Here is a 21297-nt window from a genome sequence, read left to right as displayed (position 1 = left end):
ATAAACTTATTAGCTAATAATTTAGACTCTTGTTTATAAATGAAAGTAAAAATAATCTAGAATTATCAAATTTGCTCAGGATAAGAAGAAGACCACACTCCGGCCCAGAGATGTGTAATTATAGTACATGGACATCTCCAAAATACTTTCCCAAACCACTGAATAATAAAGAAATTTTAATTAAATAACTACTACTTGACATTTGTATTTCATAAAATGATTTTAAAAAAAAAATCAAATTGGCCAAGCTAAATTATTTGAAGAAACAAAATAAAAAAAGCTATTAAACATAATATAAAAGAAAAATATATTCAGTTCACATTAAAAAGTTTTTTGATTGAAAGATGACAATCCCCACTGCCTGAAGGATGTGATAAGGTAATCACTACTATGGCAATGTAGTTAGTATTTTAACGACTGGCTGTATTCTATATTCTTCTATGTTTAAATGTATATAGTATTAATATTAAATTCAATTAAAATATCAAAATAGAATTTCTTGGTAGGAAATGTACATTTGTATTCGTAAACACATAAAACCCACACACAATTTCAAATTTTACAAGATCAATTCCTACATGCTTATTAATAGCTCTTATAAAATCCCATGTTGCACACCTGAGGAATTTTCCTTTGGCACATCATCTAGTTCCAATACTTCATAGTCATCACCAGCCCGACCCAAACTTCTTTCATGCCTGGTCATACATGGTTTAAAACTGACATATGCATGTCTTCTTCCATATCTCCTGCCTGTGATTGTCTGATATCCTCCTGCTGGTTTGGGCCAGGCAGCCTTGCTGGATTCTTGATCCATTGCTGAAAAACAGAGTTAAAAATAAGAGAGGCACACAATGACTTTTATTCTGGTGACCAGTAGGGATACTATTTCAACATATATGCTATTACTTGCCAAATCATACGCTACTGAACATCCACTACACCTTACTAATACTATAAAACACACTTGAAAAGTAAACATGAAATACGATGTTATGAGAGTTATGTGCCTCCCTACCCCCAAAATAGCTTTTAAAGTTTGGTACCTTAAAGATAGTTTAGATTTTTATGATGTAACCTACTAAAAACAATTTTTCATATGCCAAATTCATATGCCACACTGCAAAAGCTCACTGAAGTTTGGACAATAATCCTCCAAATTATCTAAATAAAGTACCTTACATAGAACAGCTTAATGCGGTAGTGAACAGTAGCAATCTTAAGAACATTACCACATCTATACATAAAAAAGTTTAAATTTCTTTAGTCAATTAGATTTTACATATATTATACAAGAGCAAATAAAATCTTTTCTCACAGTATATGAAACAATGAAACAATTACATATTTTTGTTTTATTGCATTAAAATAAGAAATACAATTGCTTCCAAGCACAAATAAAAAACATACATGTATTTATAACAGTTATCAAGTTTTACATTATGTTATTTAATTCCCTCAACGAACTTATGAGGTAGATACTGTACTTCATTTTAAAGCTCAAAAAAATTAAAGTTCAGTCTGTAGTAACTGTCCAATAATTGAATAGTATGACTCCAAAACCAGTACCCTTAACAACTCCTCCAAAGGAATAGTCTCCAAAATGGAAAGCAGAATAGCAGCCCAAGGGGTATGGAAAAAAAAAATAAAAATTTTTATTTATATCTATTTTCATATCAAAAATTAGAAATTAAGCTTTACAAATATTCAATATGTGGATTAAAAATGGCCTTAAATAAGACCATGATCCCATGTCATGTATAATACTCAAGGTATCTAGAGAGAAAAATAAAAGTCCTCAATGTAGAGGAACTGACAAAAACACTTTGCTTACCTGCTGGCTCTTTTTCAGTATACTGTGACATATATGGCAGTTTTCGTGTGCCCAGTTCAGTGCAATTATGGATGTGATTTAGTTTTTACTCACACAATGAATAAGCTGCAGAAGATTCCTACAAAGAAACCATGGATTAAACTAAATAATTATACAAAGCACAGAACAAAAATGACAAAACTAATACTCCTCCTAGTGAAGCTCTTTGTTAGCCCCATAATATCAGAAAAATATTATCTGATCATCAAAAAACCTTACAACTATCAAGATGGCTATTTGAAAAGTTACATCTCCTCTTGAAAAATCTTGTTGTAAGTATATATCATCCTTAAGACTGACAATGATAACGACACACATATAATTTAAAAGTAAATAAGCAAATATATTGGAAGATGTGTTGACTGAGGTAATGACCAAAATATCTGGGAGTCTACCACACTGTGCTCTCTTTGCTGCTCCACCAAGCACTACAGTTCCTTTAGCCCTGGCACTGTTAAAGGAAGTTAACTCTAAGAGTACAGACTTTATTTTTTAAATGCATAATGGTTTATAACAATTAAAAAGTAATGTGTGTAAATAATGATACTCTTTACAAATAGTCAATTTATCATTCAGATATTTTAATTCCAAATAAGAACCTATTCTAAATTAGAAAAATTAAATATTTTATCATGTAACAAATATAAAAAGACCTTCTTTTGTTTTGAAATTAATCCATTTACTATTTCAAAAGTTGCAACCTGTGCTTTTTAAAAAGATATGGTAAGGGGTTACATTTCTATTTAAACACCTTATTAAACAATGGAGCTATTGCTAATTGCCTATCACCACTTATCAGAAGATGATAGTTCTGCAAATGAGCTTAACTGTATATGTTATCTGTCTAGCCACAGGTAGCTATATATTAACATACATAGGAGTACACACACATTTTCCAATATAAATTACAAATTCAGCAATAGGTTGTGATCCTCTAATACATCTGAAACAAGTCAGACTGTTAGCAACAACTAAAGGGTAAATAATATTAAAAAAAACCAATCCTATCATACTGGCAAAAACATAAGCTCTAATTAATATCGCTTTAATACTAAGAAAAATGATCTGAAATAACTTGAATCTTCACATATCCACAGTACAGTACGTGGCAATCGTAAAGCATGACCACGGATTTAAGTTCACAAGTGTTTTACCCAAAGTCTTCTCTATAGAATAAAGCTTTATTTCACCATGTTCCAGGCACTATTTCCAGTGCTGAGGATATGACAATGAACAAAGTGGACAAACATTCCTGCCCTCCTAAAATTACAGTATGTGGTACAGACACTAAACAAAACAAGAAGTAAATAAACACATGCTAGATAATACATACTGTGGAGCAAAATAAAACAGAGACTGAAGAGTTGCTGATGGTGTGCCATTAGGAATAGGGTGGTTAGGGAAAACCTCACTTAGAAAGGATCATCTGAGCAAACACCTGTGAGGGAGAAAGCCATGTGTAAATCTAGGGAAAGAACGTTTCAGGCAGAATAAAAGGAAGTTCCTGAGGTGAAAACTTCCAGAAGTGATCAATAGCAAGAATTCCGGGATGGAACGAGTAAGAGAGAAAGTAACAGATGAAGTTAGAAAATTAATTAGGTGGGTGGGTGGAGGGTGAGGTGGAACAGATCACATAGGCCCTTACAGGGTGATGCAAGGAATGTAGGTTTTATTCTGAGTGAGACGCAAAACCACTGAAGAGTTCTGAACACAGAACAAGTATTACCTAACTTCTGTTTTAAGAGGAACACTCTGGCTACTGCTTTGAACAGACTGAAGAGGAACAAGGTCAAAGGTAAGGAGCCTGGTTGCAAAGTTATCGAAATAATACTGGCAAGAGATGACAGTAGTTTAAACCAGGGTAAAAACAGAGCTGGTGAGAAATGGTCAGATTCTGAATAAACTGTGAAAGTAGTGTCAATAAAATTGTCTGATACAGGTTATAAGATAAGGTAAGGAATCAAGGTTGACTCTAAGTTTTAAAGCCTGGGTAACTAGAAACATAAGAGTGACCATTAACTGAAGTAGGAAAATTTGTGGAAGAAGCAGGTTTGGAGAAAATATCTTCAGTTTAAGTTTTAGATGTGTTAAATTTGAGGTATCTATCAGACATTCAAGTAGAAATGTTAAATAAGAGCCTGGAGTTGACTAAAGAATGCTGAGCTGCCAGTATAATTTGGGAGTTATTAGTATAAAGATAATATTCAGAAAGGCATGAACTTGGACAGGACATCTAAGTGTACTTGGAGAAGGAAAAAAGTTCAAGGACTGAACCCTGAGATGATTCAACATGAAGAGGCCAGGAAAAAAGAAATATCAGAAAAATTGACAGAGGTCAATGAGAGAAAAGGAAAATCCCGGGGTGTGGATACCAAATGAAGAAAGTGCCTCAGACATAAAAACTGATCCACTGTGCCAGATGCTGCTAAGAGACAAAGTATGAGGAGGATCTGTACCTGGCCGCTGAACGTAGCAACATGGAGGATACTGGAGATCCTGACAAGGGCACCTTTGGTAGAGTGGTGGCTGTAAAACCCTGATCAGAATGCTATAAAGAGATAGTGAGAGAAAAGGAACTGGAACTGGAAGAGTACAGAAAAACTGAAAATCACTGTTTCTGAACAATAGGTTGGTTTTTTTTGTTTTTCGTTTTTTAAAGCAAGCTCCATACCCAGCATGGAGCCCAACTCGGGGCTTTAACTCATGACCCTGAGATCAAGACCTGAGCTGAGATCAAGGACACGTAACTGACTGAGCCACTCAGGCACCCCTTAAAAATTGTCTTTAATGTGATCCCACTTGCTTCCTAAAGATATTTTCTTCTGAGCCCTCCAACATCCTCATCTAAACTTAGTCTACTTGTTTTCAAGGCCTGTATGACCCTGGCTCTGATATCTTTTGATTGTACTTCTGAGGTAAGTCCCCTGATTTGAATCCCATGTTCGTGTGTGTGTGTGTGTGTGTGTGTGTGTGTGTGTGTGTGGTGTGTGGTGTGTGTGGCTGGCTGTCTTTACTAGAAGATCAAGTCTGTCTGTTTTTACTAGAAGATCAAGTAATTGTTTCAGAAATTTAATGTAAGGAGGTAAACTCTGGGTCCTTGCATGCCTGAAAACATTTTCATCTCTCCCTCACACTTTAGGTATAGCACAAGACAAAACTATTTTTTTTTCCAAATTCTGAGAGACATTGTTTTCCAACATCCCATGCTGCATATAGCAATCCCATTCTGCCAATTTATTTCTCATCTTTTGGTAAGTAAACCAATTTTTCTCCCTGGAATATTTAGGATATCCTCTTAATAAATAATATTCTATAATGCCACAGGGACTTAAGGGGCAGGCCATTTTAAAATTTCTCCTACACAGCCCTGATTGGGCTGTTTTAGAGACTTGTGTCAGTTTGTCTCAAAGATGTCCTTTTTCAAAATTCCTATTTTCTCTGTATTTGGCCTACACAGATTAATCCTTTGCAAACTTTTCTTTCTTATTTTCACTCTATGAGATGGTAAACTTCATCCACTTTTACTTCCAGCCTTCTAGTATTCTCTATAATAATCTTTTAAATTTCTTGTACTTTCCTGTTCTCTGCTTCTTTTATTATTTTCAAAAGTGGCTCATGCCTTATGAATGAAATGCAGAATAGAATCTCTCTGCAGATACTAATTATTTTTATTTCACCTAAGGCCAGCTATAGTAAAGTACCTAACAACAGTGTTATCTCATTTCCAAATAAAAAAGTATAAAGAAGGAAAAAAGAGGAGAACAGGGAGGAGAGAGGATGAGTAACAAGAAATAAAAACCAAAGTGGCGTGTCAAGATTAAAATGGTTAATTCATCAGTCCTGAATCTGTATCTCAAGTGAATCAGAAACATTCAGTCTGAGTTCTCTCTGAAGAGATGCTGGCTTGCTGAATTAGTCTCTTGCTCCTTGTACTATTCACTTAATAAGTAACATACGATTCCTCTCTACTAGTGAGGAATTCCAATCAAAGGCTTCGGTACTTTTAAATATTTCTTACTAATTGTCATAAAGCAAACTATAAAAACATGTTGCTGTCTAAGAATTAAAGAATGAATCAGCAAAGTATTAATTCTAGATCTTATTAACCTAGAAGTCATCACTTTATCATTTTAACTAGGATAGATATGCCAGCAGCTATAGAGAGACAATAAAAACAATCTTCAAAAGAATACAAGGGAAAGCATGGGTATGGGATACACACAACCCACAGCAGAATTTAAAGACTGGTGATTTTAAAGACAAAGGCCTTGTTTTATTTTTACCTGAATGCACTATTAATGCAGTCTATTAAATGCACTGCTTCTAATACATTGTCTAACATCGTATGTATTCAAATGGATGAATGGATGAATGAATAAATGAATGAACGAACAATTCTGTTCTACAAATTCTTTGATACTTCTCCCAATCTGCACCTCTCCAGTGTGGGTTGTACTTAGCGACTTGTTTCTACTGAAGACAATGTGATAGTAGTGACAATGTATAATGTACAAGATGAGGGCATAAAAGGCATTGTGGCTTCCTTCTTGCTCTCTCTTAGCTACTCTCTCTGGGAGAAGCAAGCTGCTGTATCAGGAGATCATTCAAGTAATCCTAAGATCCACGTGTTGAGGAACTGGCAGTTCCTGCCAAGAGCCGGAAGGAACTGAGGTCTTCTGGTAACCGCCATTTGAATGAACCACCTAGGAAGCGGCACCTTAAGTCCCAAACAAGTCTTCAGATGACCGTAGCCCCAACCCATATCTTGACTGCAACCTCATGAGAGACCATGAGACAAACCACCCAGCCAGGCTGCTCCTGAATTTCTGACTCAGAAACTATGAGATATAAATGTTCAGAGCTACCAGGTCTGTTGAAGCAAACGAATTATCCTGCAGTAAATAACAAACACAAATAATTTAAATTACATGCACTAAGATACTAGATTTACTTATACTTCTACCTATTACTAGAAGAAAGATTTTCTAATGCCAACTCGTGAAGTATATTTTCTCCCTTTTAAAAGATCTGCTTATTCTCAGCATAGGTAGTGCCATGCTAGGGTTGACAGTATCAGAATGAATTATACCAGTGTTTTGCTTGCAGGCTATGTCAGACCTGCTGCTTAGCTCCTATATTCTACCTATCTTCTAATAAATATTCACTACATAGCTACTACATCAGGAACACTTACTTTTAGAATTTAAATCTAGTTGATTTAAGTAAAGTTTTAGGCAAAGGGAAGGAGAAATTGGTTGAACTTCTGGAAGAGTTTCAAAAGCTTGGATCTATACCCCTGTGAACTGTCTGCTGGGAGCCAAAAATAATCCACTTAAAAAAAAACAAAACAGGTATGTTGATATACTAGTACTGGGTATATAACATAATGATTCGTTATTTGTATATAGTGCTAAATATCATCAAAGTAAATCTAGTTAACATCTATCACCATAAATAGTAAAATTCTTTTTCTTGTGATGAGAACTTTTAAGATGTATTGTAGCAACCTTCAAATGTACAATATGGTATTATTAACTACAGACACCATGCTGTACATTACATTCCCATGAATTTCTTATTTTGTAACTGTAAGTTTGTTACCTTTTGCCCCTCTTCACCCATTTTGCCTGCTCTCACTCCCACCTCTGGAAACCACCAATCTGTTCTCTGTATTGATGAGCTTTTTCACTGATTCCACTTAAAAAATCATACAGTACTTGTCTTTCTCTGTCTGGCTTATTTCAGTTAGTATAAGGCCCTCAAGGTCCATTCACATTGTTGTGAATGGCAGGATTTCATTCTTTTTATGGGTGAATAATACTCCATTGTGTACATGCACACGCACTGCATCTTTTTTCTTCCCCAGGAAAATCCCTTCCTCTTTTTTTTCCTCTTCGCTTAAAACATTCTCTCACAGTTCTGGAGATTAAAGGTCCAGAATCAAGGTGTCAACAGGGCCATATTTCCTCCCAAAGGCTCTAGAGGAGAATCGTTTAGCACTTCTAGCTTCTGGTGAATGCAAGCAAACTTCTGCATTCCCTGGCTTTGTACCACATCTTCTTTATCCGTTCATCCATCAATAGACACTTAGGTTGTTTCCATATCTTGGCCATTAAAAATAATGCTGCAATGAATATGGGGGTGCATATATCTTTTCAACTTAGTATTTTTGTTTTCTTCAGATAAATACCCGGAAGTGGAATAACTGGATCATATGGTAGTTCTATTTTTAATTTTTTGAGGAACCCCATTCTGTCTTTCATAGTGGCTGCCCCAGTTTACATTCTCCCCAAGAGTGCACAAGGGTTTTTTTCTTTTCATATTCCCGCCAACACTTGTTATTTCTTGTCTTTTTGATAAAAGCCATTCTAACAGACGTGAGTTCATATCTCATTGTGGTTTTGATTTGCACTTCTCTGATGATTAATGACGTTGAGCATCTTTTCATGTACCTGTTGCCCATCTGTATGTTGTCTTTAGAAAAATGTGTGCTCATATCCTCTGCCTATTTTCTAATTAGACTGTCTTTTTGCTATTGAGTTGTATGAATTCTTAATATATTTTGGATATTAACCCTTTATCAGATATATAATTTGCAACTATTTTCTCCCATTTAGTAAGCTGCCTATAAATAACTCATTGTTAAACTATCTTTCCTAGAAATAGAAAAGTAAGTTGAGAAACAAATACAATTTAATCCAACTATCTGAAAGGCAAAGTCTTGATTACCCTTCCAAGTGCACTGGAAAATTTGTTTTATATTCTCTCATATTTGCCTTTATAAAAATACCTGTAAAATGTCCTGAAAACGTTTCTTAAAATTCCTCATAAAACAAACTTCTAAAATTATGAAGCCTGCATTTCCTTTCAGTAAGATAATTATTTAGTCATACAAAATTTTGGTAATTACTGAGTTATAAATTCAATAATACAAACTTCACGACAAAATGAGTTTAGGACAAACTATGACAAATACTGCCAGAAAGCTGTGTTGTATATGTTGGAACCAATTACATTTTAACTTAGTTTGAAGATTTTATTTGAGAGACAGCAAGAGCGAGACAGATCACAGAGGGAGAGGTAGACTCCCTGCTGAGCAGAGAGCCCGACACAGGGTTTGATCCTAGGACCCCAAGATCACAACCTGAGCTGAAGGCAGACACTTAACCAACTGAGCCACTCAGGCACCCCTTAACTTAGTTTATTAACATTATCTCATCTTTCTATTTTTAGCTGCTAAGGCAAAATAAATATTCCAAGAGATTAATAAAGTATCTATTGTGAATAACAATCTAAGCTTGCACTTATTGTTCGTACTTACATATTCTTTTTAATCTCCCTCTAGATTTTTTGTATCTTCTAGACACAAGCACAAAAGGTTGCTTTTACATATAGACAACTGCAAAATACGCCACTAAATCCAACTAGTAGATACACAATAAATAAGGGCTAAGGTGATATGATTCCCATATATTTCTATAAATAAGTGGACACATTAATAAAATCAATTGCAGCAAATCAAGTAACGTACTATCAGCCACTGGACTTCGAAGTTACAGGCTGCTGAACAAGAAAACCTCCAGGATACGACTACTAGATTTTGTAAATGAACAACAGTAGAAATGACAATAATAGATAAATCAGAGAAATTTTAAAATTACAACTACTAAACTTCTGAGATAAATGGGTTTACTATCCCCAGGAACACAAAGAGATAATCTGATAAAAGGCTAAGCTTACTTAAATACTATCTTTCATGACAACTTTTCCGTAAACTATTGTAAAAGTGTTAATAAATTCAGCACTGATATAATGAAAATTCCACTAAAAAACATAAAATATATGTAATTAGAAACAAACCTTTAGATAATCCAAAATTTTTATGTTTAAGTAGATAAAAAACTGTATTTCCAACTTGTTATGGTAAAGCCTTTATCTCACCAAAAATGGTTTAAACAATTGTTAAAAACTTGTTACAAAATGGGGTACCCGGGTGGCTCAGTCGGTTAAGGGTCTGCCTTTGGCTCAGGTCTTGATCTCAGGGATCTGGGATGGAGCTCCATGTTGGGCTCCCTGCTAAGCGGGGAGTCTGCCTCTCCCTCTCCTTCTGTCCCTGCCCTCCTCCTGCCCTCTCAATCCCCACTTGTGCAATCTCACTCTCATGCTCTCTCATTCTCTCACATGAGTGTGCTCTCTCGCTCTCTAATAAATAAATCTTTAAAATAAATAAATAACTGCTACAAAATGCTATTTTTAAAGACTACCCATAGAGAGAAATCTGTGAAGAAAGAATTAAATGAGCATAAAGCCAACACACTAGAACAATAAAGATTTTCTATGGTTTACTGGAAATATACTTGGGTAAGGGGAAGAAAAGATTAAAGTCAAAGACAAATTGAGATGGAAGAATAAAATACCAAACCACTGAAAAATAGGATTAAGAATATTCCTCAAATTTCCCTCCCACTTAGATAGGAAGATCTGATTCAGATGTGGCACATCTAAGAAGGGCCTTGCTCAATCAACCCACCCACCCTCTGGGATGCCAAGTCAAATCACTTAGAAATAAGGAAAAAGTGTAGATTTATTTCCGTGTCAATGAGAAAGGAAAAGAAAAAAAGAGTACAGGAAAAAAAGGAAAATAGAAAATTCAATGTTATGCATACCAATGCAGCAAATTTCATTGATAATATAAAAATTCACAAAATGTGTTCAGAACAAATTAATATACCTGTGATATCTGGACACTTGGATGTGTCTTAACTACAAAAAAAAAGAGCTTATATGAGTGGGTTTGGAGAAACAAAGAAACAAGCATGGCAAAACGTTGATGCAAGATGTTGTTTAGATGTGGTTTCCTGTACTCCACAGAAATCTGTTTGGAAATTTTCATGATAAAACTTTTCAAGTATTTTCCTTTTCTCTGCAATCATTTGTTGAATGAATGAATTTTTTCACGTTATATATCTGAGTAACTACCACCTAGATCAAATTATAAAACACTACCATCATTTCAGAAGGTTCTCTCTTACTCCTTTCAACTGATTAAACTTCTCTCAATCCACAGGCAACCACTTTCTGGACTTCTTCTACTCCAGATTTAGTTTTTCCCGTTTTAAACTACACAAGTGGAATCATACAATATGAACTCTTTTGTGTCTACTTTCACTCAACACAATGTTTCTGGGATTCATTCATGTTGTTATAAATACTCTTATACATATTTTTTACCTTTCTTGGGTAGTATGACCTGGAATTAATGGGTCATAGTACAGGGCTATATTTAGCTGTAACAGTCATTACCGGTTTTCCAAAGTGGCTGAAACAATTTACATCCTCATTAGCCATATATAATAGCATCACTTGTTTTGTATCTTTACCAACACTCCTTATTGTGAGTTTCTAACTCTGGCCATTCTGGTAGGGGTATGATGGTGACATTTCCCTCATGAATAAATAATACTGTGGAGCAACTTTACCTGTACACACTGGCCTTTTGTATATCTTCTTTTGTAAAGAATCTGATCACTTTTTTGCATGTTTTTAAAAACTGAGTTGCTTGCCTTTTTCTTTTTGTTTTATAATTTACTTATATTTTCCAGATACAAGTCCTTTACTGAATTTATTTATTGCAAATATTCTTATACTCCATGGCTTGCCTTTCCCTTTCTTAATGATATATTGAAAAACAGAAATTCTTAATTTTATACAGTCTCATTTATCGATTTTATGTTCTATTTAAGAAATTTTTGCAAAGGTGAAAAAGATATTCATCTAGGTTTTCTTCTACAAGCGTCATAATTTTAGCTTTTACATTTAGATCTATGTTCAAACTCAATGAACTTTTGAAGATAGCACAAGGTATAAATCGAGGTTGATTTTGTTACCATGTGGATATCCAGTTTAACATGATTTATTAAAAGTAAATGCATTCTCTTCTTAATTTCAGTGGCACTTTTGTCACAAATTAAAGATGGTTTATGTGAAGGGCTATTTCTAGACACTCATATTCTTCCATTGATCTTTTTATGTACCTTGTTCTAATACACACTGTTTTAATGACTGTAAATTCATAGTAATTCTTAACATCTGAGACATTTACATTTTGATATAAATTGTGGAATCCATTTGACCAAAAACGAAAAAAAATTCTGGGATTTTCATATTGTATCAATCCCATAGCCCAACTTGAGGAAACTGACATGGTAACAAATTTGAGTTTCTTACTACATAAAGATGGAATATTTCTCTATTTATTTAAGTATTTTAAAATGTCTCTGGGAGTACCTGGGTGGCTCAGTCAGTTAAGCACCTTGGCTCTTGATTTTGGCTCAGGTCAAGATCTAAGGGTTCAGAGAGATCGAGCCCTGAGTCAGGCTCTGTGCTCAGCACAGAGAGTCTGCTTGAGATTCTCTCTCTCTCTCTGCACCTCCACCCCCACATTCTTTCTCTCTAAAATAAATAAATCTTTAAAAATAAAATGTCTCCGAGCATTGTTTTATCATTTTTAGTACAGAAGTTTTCCCAAATTTTTAATATATTTATTCTTAGATATATTATGTTTTGATGCTACTTTTTAAAATATTCATTTACTTCAGAGAGAGAGAGCACAGAGGGAGAGGGAGAAGCAGACCCCTGCTGAGCAAGAAGCCCAGGGTCCTGGGATCATGACCTGAGCCAAAGGCAGACACTTAACCAAATGAGCCACTCAGGTGCTCCTTGATGCTATTCTAAAGATACTTTTCTAATTTTATTCTACACATTTTTCATCGCTAGTATACATCATACAATGCATTTCTGCATACTGGCCATGTCTAACATACGCAACAATATAACAGAGAATAGAAGGAAAGATATTGGACATGAAACAAGGCTTTTCATTGAGTATATTGTTTGAGTATATTCATTGAGTACATTTTGATACTTTTTTTTTTTAAGATTTCATTTATTTGAGAGCAAGAGAGTGTGCCCATGAACAGGGGTGGGGGGAAAGGGAGAAGGAGACTCCTACTGAGCAGGAAGCCTGATGTGGAGCTCCATCCCAGGACCCTGAGATACTAACCTGAGCTGAAGGCAGATGTTTAACCAAATGAGCCACCCAGACACGCCCATTTTCTGATACTCTTTAGGAAGTTAAGGATATTTCCTTCTATTGCTAAGTTGACAAGGATTTTTATCATGAATGGATGTTGAATTTTGTCAAATGATTTCTCTGTTTCTACAGAAATGATCCTATTGTTTCTATATATTGTTCTGTTAAAGAGATGAACTACACTAATTTTAAAAACATTAAACCAACCTTGCATTCCTGGAACGAATTTGTAATCTATATTATACTTGATATGTATCCCAGATTATTTCCATATCTATGTTCATGATAAATACTGGCCTATAATTTTCCCTTTTCTGTCATGCTCTTGTCAGGTTTTCCTATCAAGATTATGCTAGAGGAAAAAGATGGCAGAGGAGTAGGGGTACCCTTTTTCAGCTGGTCCCGAGTTGAGCTGGATATGTACCAGACCATGCTGAAAACCCAAGGAATCAGCCTGAGATGCAGGAAGATACATCTGGATCTCTACAAATGAATATCTCCAGCACTGAGTATTGAGGTATGAAGAGGGAGCCGTGAATTCCGCGCACAGATATCGGAAGATAAACTTCTAGAAAAGGGAGGGAGCCGCCGTGCTCGGCCGGGAAGCAGTGGCCACCTGCACTGGGGAGCGGGCTGGACTCGCAGAACGGCACCCCTGAGAGAGCAGCCTGGGAACGCACACAACAGATTGAAAGCTGGAGCTCTGAGCGCTCACTGGAACCGGACTGAAACTGGGAGCTCTGGCACGTGCGCGTCCAAACTAAAAACCGGAGCTCCAGAGCGCACACTCGAACTAGACTGAAACGGAGAGCTCGGGAAAGCACGCGCGACCTGACTGAAAAGCGATCCGGGGTGTGCGAAACACACTGAAACAGAGAGCTCGGGAGCGCGTGCGGGAACCGGGGGCAGCTGGCGGTGTTAGAAGCACAAAGGACAGAGACATGCAGACCCTGGAAGTGAGGGCTGGGACACCGGCTATGGAGTGCACGATCCGGAACGCTGCAGGGGTATTGGCAGCACTGACAGAAACAGAGTTAAAGACGCCAAGAGAGCTCAGTGGAGAGCAGACTGTGATCTCTCTGTTCTGAGACATAGGCTAGGACGGGCCACTGCTGCTCTGACTCTCAGAAGAGCCACAGCAAACTGCCAGGGGAAGCCGCCAGAAAACAAAAGCCTGGAAATACCAGCTCACATTGTGCCCATCCCCAGGGGACAGGGAGACTCTACCCAAACAGGGCTGCCTGAATATCAGCATGGCAGGCCACTCCCCCAGAAGGCAGACTGAAAAGTCAAGAAGCCCACATCCCTAAGGTCCCTATAAAACAAGTGCACACTGCCTGGGTCCTGGTCAATAATTTGGGCTCTGGGAAACCCTGCAACCTCTCCTCATCAGAATGACGAGAAGGAGAAATCCCCCCCAGCAAAGAAAAGATAAAGAGTCTGTGGCCTCTGCCACAGAACTGATGGATATGGATATAACCAAATTACCAGAAATAGGGGCGCCTGGGTGGTGCAGTCATTAAGCATCTGCCTTAGGCTCAGGGCCTGATCCCAGCATTCTGCGATCAAGTCCCACATCAGGCTTCTCCGCTGGGAGCCTGCTTCTTCCTCTCCCACTCCCCCTGCTTGTGTTCCCTCTCTCACTGGCTGTCGCCCTCTGTCAAATAAATAAATAAAATCTTAAAAAAAAAAAAAAATTACCTGAAACAGAGTTCAGAGTGACAATGGTCAGACTAGGTGTAGACTTTAAAACAATACTAATGAAAATATTAACGAGAATATAGAATCTCTAAGGGAGGAAATGAGAGTGAATCTGGCAGAAATTAAAATGCTATGAATCAAATGCAGTCAAAACTAGATTCTCTGACGACCAGGGTAAATGAGGCAGAAAAACAAATTAGTGAATTGGAGGATGGGATGGTGGAAGAGAAAGTTAAAACGGAAACTTGGCTCAAAAAAATCCAATCTCAAGAATGTACATTATGGGAGATTACTGACTCAATGAAACGTTCCAATGTCAGAATCATCGGCATCCCCGAGGGGGTGGAGAAAGAGAGAGGTCTAGAAGAGACATCTGAACAAATTGTACCTGAAAACTTCCCTAATACAGCAAAGGAAACAAGCATCCGTGTCCAAGAGGCAGAGAGGACCCCTCCCAAGGTCAACCATGACAAACCCACGCCATGTCACATCATAGTGCAATTTGCAAATATTATATCCAATGATACAGTATTGAAAGTGGCCAGGACAATGAAATTTCTCATGTACAGAGGAAAAACATCAAAATAACATCAGACCTGTCTACACAGATGTGGAATTAGAGGAAGAGTTGGCAGGATATTTTTAAAGCTCTATCCGAAAAAAACATGCAGCCAAGGATCCTTTATCCAGCAAGACTGTCATTCAGAATTGATGGAGAGAAAAGGACCTCCAAGATCAGCAGAAACTGACCAAATTCATAACCACAAAACCAGCCCTACAGGAAATATTAAGGGGGGTTCTATAAAAGTAAAAAAGGCCCCAAGAGTGATACAGAACAGAAATTTACAATGTATAGAAACAAAGACTTCACAGGCAATGTGACATCATTAAAATCATCTCTCTCAATAATCACTCTCAATGTGAATGGCCTAAATGGTCCCATAAAATGCCACAGGGTTGCAGATTGGATAAAAAGACATGACCCATCCATTTGCTGTCTACAAGAGACTCATTTTGAAACTAAAGATACATCCAGGCTCTAAGTGAAGGGATGTAAAACCATTTTTCATGCCAATGGACCTCATAAGATAGCTGGGGTAGCAATTCTCATATCAGACAGATTAGATTTTAAAGTAAAGACTATAGTTAGAGATACAGAAGGACAATATCTTATTCTTAAAGGATGTATCAAACAAGTGGATATGACAATTATATATATCTATGCCCCCAAAAGGGGAGCAGCTAGATACACAAGCCAACTCTTAACCAGAATAAAGAGACATATAGATAATAATACGTTAATAGTAGGGGACCTCAACACTCCACTCTCAGCAATAGACAGATCGCCTAAGCAGAAAATCAACAAAGAAACAATAGCTTTGAATTACATACTAGACCAGATGGACCTCATAGATATATACGGAACACTACACCCCAGAAAAACAGAATACTCATTCTTTTTGAATACACATGGAATGTTCTCCAGAATAGACCATATGCTGGGTCACAAAACAGGTCTCAACCAATACCAAAAGACTGAAATTTTCTGTGCATATTCTCAGACCACAATGTTTTGAAACTGGAACTCAATCACAAGGAAAAATTTGGAACAAACTCAAACACTTGGAAACTAAGAACCATCCTGCTCAAGAATAATTGACTAAACCAGGAAATTAAAAATCAGTTTAAACAAATCATGGAGACCAATGAGAATGAAAACACAACGGTCCAAAACCTATGGGACACTGCAAAGGCAGTCCTAAGGGGAAAATACGTAGCCATCCAAGCCTCACTCAGAAGAATAGAAAAATCTAAAATGCAGTTTTTATAGTCTCACCTCAAGAAGCTGGAGCTGGAACAGAAGAACAAGCCTAACCCATGCACGAAAAGGCAGGTGATCAAGATTAGAGCAGAGATCAACGAATTAGAAAGCAAGAGCACAGTAGAGCAGATCAACAGAACTAGAAGCTGGTTCTTTGAAAGTTAAATAAGATCGATAAGCCAATGGCCACACGTATTCAAAAGAATAGAGAAAGGACCCAAATTAATAAAATTAAGAATGAAAGGGGAGAGGTTACAACCAACACCAATGAAATACGAATGATCATTAGAAACTTTTATCAACAGCTTTATGCTAATAAATTAAACGACCTGGAAGAAATGGATGCCTTCCTGGAAACCTATAAACTACCAACTGAAACAGGAAGAAACTGATTATTTAAACAGACCGATTAATTATGAAGAGACTGAAGCAGTGATCAAAAACCTTCCCAAAAACAAGAGTCCAGGGCCTGATGGATTCCCTGGGGAATTCTACCAAACATTCAAAGAAAAAATAATACCTATTCCCCTGAAGCTGTTTCAAAAAATAGAAACAGAAGGAAAACTACCAAACTCATTCTATGAGGCCAGTATTACCTTGATCCCCAAACCAGGCAAAGACTCCCAAACAGAAAGGAGAATTATAGACCAATATCTCCGAGTAATATGTATGCCAAAATCCTCAACAAGATCCCAGCTAATAAGATACAACAGTACATTAAAAGGATTATCCAACAAGACCAAGTGGGATTCATCCCTGGAATGCAAGAATGGTTCAACATTCGCAAATCGATCAGTGTGATAGATCGTATCAACAAGAAAAGAGTCAAGAACCATATGATCCTCTCAATTGTAAAGAAAAAGCATTTGACAAGATACAGCATCCTGTCCTGATTAAAACACTGCAGAGTGTCGGGATAGAGGGTACATTCCTCAATTTCATAAAAACCATCTATGAAAAGCCTACAGCAAATATCATTCTCAACGGGGAAAAGCTGAAAGCCTTTCCCTTAAGATCAGGAACACAACAAGGATGCCCACTCTCTCCATTATTATTCAACATAGTACTAGAAGTCCTTGCAACAGCAATCAGACGACAAAAAGGGATCAATGGTATCCAAATCAGCAAAGAAGAAGTCAAACTGTCTCTCTTCTCAGATGACATGATACTCTGTATGGAAAACCCAAAAGAATCCACCCCCAAACTACTAGAACTTATAGAGCAATTCAGTAATGTGGCAGGATACAAAATCAATGCTCAGAAATCAGTTGCATTTCTATATACGAACAATGAGACTGAAGAAAATTAGGGAATCCATTCCATTTACAATAGCACCAAAGATCATACGTTATCTCGGAATTAACTTAACCAGAGACGTAAAGGATCTCTATTCTAGAAACTACATATCACTCTTGAAAGACATTGAAGACACAAAAAGATGGAAAAATATTCCATGATCATGAATCAAAAGAATTAACATAGTTAAAATGTCTACGCTACCCAGAGCAATCTACACTTTCAATGCCATCCCCATCAAAATACCAATATTTTTCAAAGAACTGGAACAAACAGCCCTTAAATTTGTGTGGAACCAGAAAAAGGCCCTGAATCGCCAAGGAATTGTTGAAGAGGAATAACAAAGCTGAGGACATCACGTTGCCGGATTTCAAGCTATACTACAAAGCTGTGATCACCAAGACAGCATGGTACTGGCACAAAAACAGACACATAGACCAATGGAACAGAAGAGAGAACCCAGAAATGGACCCTCGGCTCTTTGGGCAACTAATCTTTGACAAAGCAGGAAAAAACATCCAGTGGAAAAGACAGACTCTTCAATAAATGGTGCCTGGAAAATTGGACAGGTACATGCAAAAGAATGAAACTTGACCACTCTCTCACACCATACACAAAGATAAACTCCAAATGGATGAAAGACCTCGATGTGAGACAGGAATCCATCAAAATCATAGAGGAGAACATAGGCCGCAACCTCTTTAACATCGGCCACAGCAACTTTTTTCATGACACACCTCCAAAGGCAAGAGAAACAAAAGAAAAAATGAACTTGTGGGACTTCATCAAGATAAAAAGCTTCTGCAGAGCACAGGAAACAGTCAAAAAAACTAAAAGGCAGCCCACAGAATGGGAAAAGATATTTGCAAACGACACTACAGATAAAAGACTGGTATCCAAGATCTACAAAGAACTTCTCAAACTCAATACACGAGAAACAAACAAACAAATCAAAAAATGGGCAGAAGATATGAACAGACACTTTTCCAATGAAGACATACATCGCTAACAGACACATGAATAAATGTTCAAAATCATTAGCCATTAGGGAAATTCAAATCAAAACCACATTGAGATACCACCTTATGCCAGTTAGGATGGTAAAAATTGACAAGGCAGGAAACAAATGTTGGAGAGGATGTGGAGAAAGGGGATCCCTCTTACACTGTTGGTGGGAATGCAAGTTGGTACAGCCACTTTGGAAAACAGTGTGGAGGTCCCTTAAAAAGTTAAAAATTGAGCTACCCTATGATCCAGCAATTGCACTACTGGGTATTTACCCCAAAGATACAGACGTAGTGAAGAGAAGGGCCATAATCGCCCCAATGTTCATAGCAGCATTGTCCACAATAGCTAAATCGTGGAAGGAGCCAAGATGCCCTTCAACAGATGACTGGATTAAGAAGATGTGGTCCATATATATAATGGAGTATTACTCAGCCATCAAAAAGAACGATTTCTGAACATTTGCTGCAACGTGGACGGGACTGGAGAAGATAATGCTAAGCGAAATAAGTCAAGCAGAGAAAGACAATTATATGGTTTCAATCATTTATGGAACATAAGAAGTAGGAAGATTGGTAGGGGAAAAAAGGGAAAGGGGGGGTAAACGGAAGAGGGAATGAACCATGAGCGACTATGGACTCTGGGAAACAAACTGAGGGCTTCAGATGGGAGGGGTTGGGGGTATGGGATAGGCTGGTGATAGGGATTAAGGAGGGCACATATTGCATGGTGCACTGGGAGTTATACGCAAGTAATGAATGATGGAACCTTACATCAAAAACTAGGAACGTACTGTATGGTGACTAACATAATAAAAATTTATTTAAAAATAAATAAAATAAAATTATTAGAGAAATATAAGAAATCTAAACATGAAAAAAAAGATTATGCTAAAATCATAAAATGTTGTGGGTGACATTTATATGTTTTCTCAGAAGAATTTGTGTAAAAGTCGCAGTATATCTTACCTAAATGTTTAGAATTTACCAGCGAAGCCTGGGTTTGTGGAAACTCAATAGACATTAGGCAACTCATTTTCCATTTCCCATGTCAGTTTTGATAAGTCGTGTTTTTCAAGGATTATGATCTTTCATTGAACTTATCAAACATTAATATAAAGTTGTTCATAATTTCCCCTTATTGACAATTAAATATCTATAAGACCTATACTAATGCCTCCTTTTACATTCCTGGTATTGGTAACTTGTGTCTTTTCCCATTTTTTCCTTCATCAGTTCATTACAGATTTATTATTTTTAAAAAGTCCTCTCAACAGACTGTAAAACATTTGTAGTCCCTTAATTTCTACTTTTATATATACAATTTCCTTCTTTCTAGTTTCTTTGGGTTTGATTCGTTGTTCCCTTCAGTTGCAAGCTTACATTAACAATTTTTAAACTTTTTTCTTTACTAACATATGCATATAAAGCTACAAAGTTCTCCCAAAGTACTGCTTCAGTTCCATTCCATAAATTCTAATGCAACATTTTTGTTGTTTTTCAGACTGAAATGTTTTCTAACCTCTACTGTGACTTCATGTTTGATTAATGCAGTATTTAGAAATGTCTTGCTTAACTTCCAAACACCTGGAGCCTTTCTAGTTATTTTTCTGTTACTGACTTGTAATTAATTCCACAACGATCAGAAAACATGTACATGTCAATCTGAAGTGTGATACTTATTTAAGAATTATTTTATCAAATGTCCCAAGCGCACTTAAAAAAAAAAGGTGTAGTCTTCAGTTGTTAGATACAATGTTGTATAAAGGTCAATTATGTCAAGTTGATTAATCATGTCATTCAATTGTATTCCTTTAGTGATTTTTTTTACATAACTGTTCTATAAGTTACTTTAAATGTATATTTAAAATCTCAGCTATGAATATATATATATATACGTCTTTCCTGTTATGCTAACTTCTACATTCAAAAGCTGTATTATGTCTGTGTGTGTGTGTGTCTACATTCAAAAGCTGTAGTGTGTGTGTGTGTGTGTGTGTGTGTGTGTGTGTGAACATACATTTAGAATTATTAGGTCTTCTTGATGAATTGACCCACTTATTATACTATATTCCTCTTTATTTCTTATAATACATATTGCCCTACATCTATCTTACACAAGTTTAATACAGTCACATCAGCTTTCCTTTGGTGTTTGCAGACAATACTCAATTTTTTTTTACTTTCATCTTATTTGTACTTTCACATTTAAAGTGTTTTTTATAAGAAAAATATAGGTGGGTCTTACTTACAAGGCTTAACAATATTTGTATTGCTATTGAAGTGCTTAATCAATTTACATTTAACATAATTACCAATATAGATGAGTTTAAGTTATCATCTTTCTCATTTTTTCTTTGTTCCTTTATCCTTCCTTTCTTGACTTTGGTACTGGTCAAAAAAATTTATTTATTTATTTATTTTTTTACTATTTCATTTTATTTCACCTACTAGCTTGTCTGATGTACCTTTCAGTACCAATCTTTCAATGGACTCCTTGAAATTACAA

The 21297-nt window shown here is 36.4% G+C and overlaps 1 protein-coding gene across 3 annotated transcripts in view; it reads right to left on the bottom strand.

The window, feature by feature from the left end:
• PJA2 (praja ring finger ubiquitin ligase 2) overlaps window positions 1-21297 on the bottom strand; it is an 81460-nt gene that overhangs the window by 45451 nt on the left and 14712 nt on the right. For 2 of the 3 annotated variants that reach the window (XM_045808259.2, XM_045808258.2), the window contains exons 2-3: window positions 1835-1952; window positions 619-819 (exon numbers count right to left, since the gene is read on the bottom strand). In XM_045808259.2, coding sequence (XP_045664215.1) covers window positions 619-819; window positions 1835-1865 — 232 coding nt within the window. In that variant the 5' untranslated portion in view covers window positions 1866-1952. Of the gene's footprint in view, window positions 1-618; window positions 820-1834; window positions 1953-3206; window positions 3312-21297 lie in introns of all 3 variants that reach the window. The other variant, XM_087861933.1, reaches the window with a different exon arrangement.

The sequence above is a fragment of the Ursus americanus genome, chromosome 5 (assembly GCF_024610735.1).
Source record: "Ursus americanus isolate L20-20 chromosome 5, mUrsAme1.1.p, whole genome shotgun sequence".
Taxonomy (NCBI): domain Eukaryota; kingdom Metazoa; phylum Chordata; class Mammalia; order Carnivora; family Ursidae; genus Ursus; species Ursus americanus.
The sequence above is the reverse complement of the archived record's forward strand: the minus strand, read 5'-3'. Positions and strand labels throughout refer to the sequence as shown.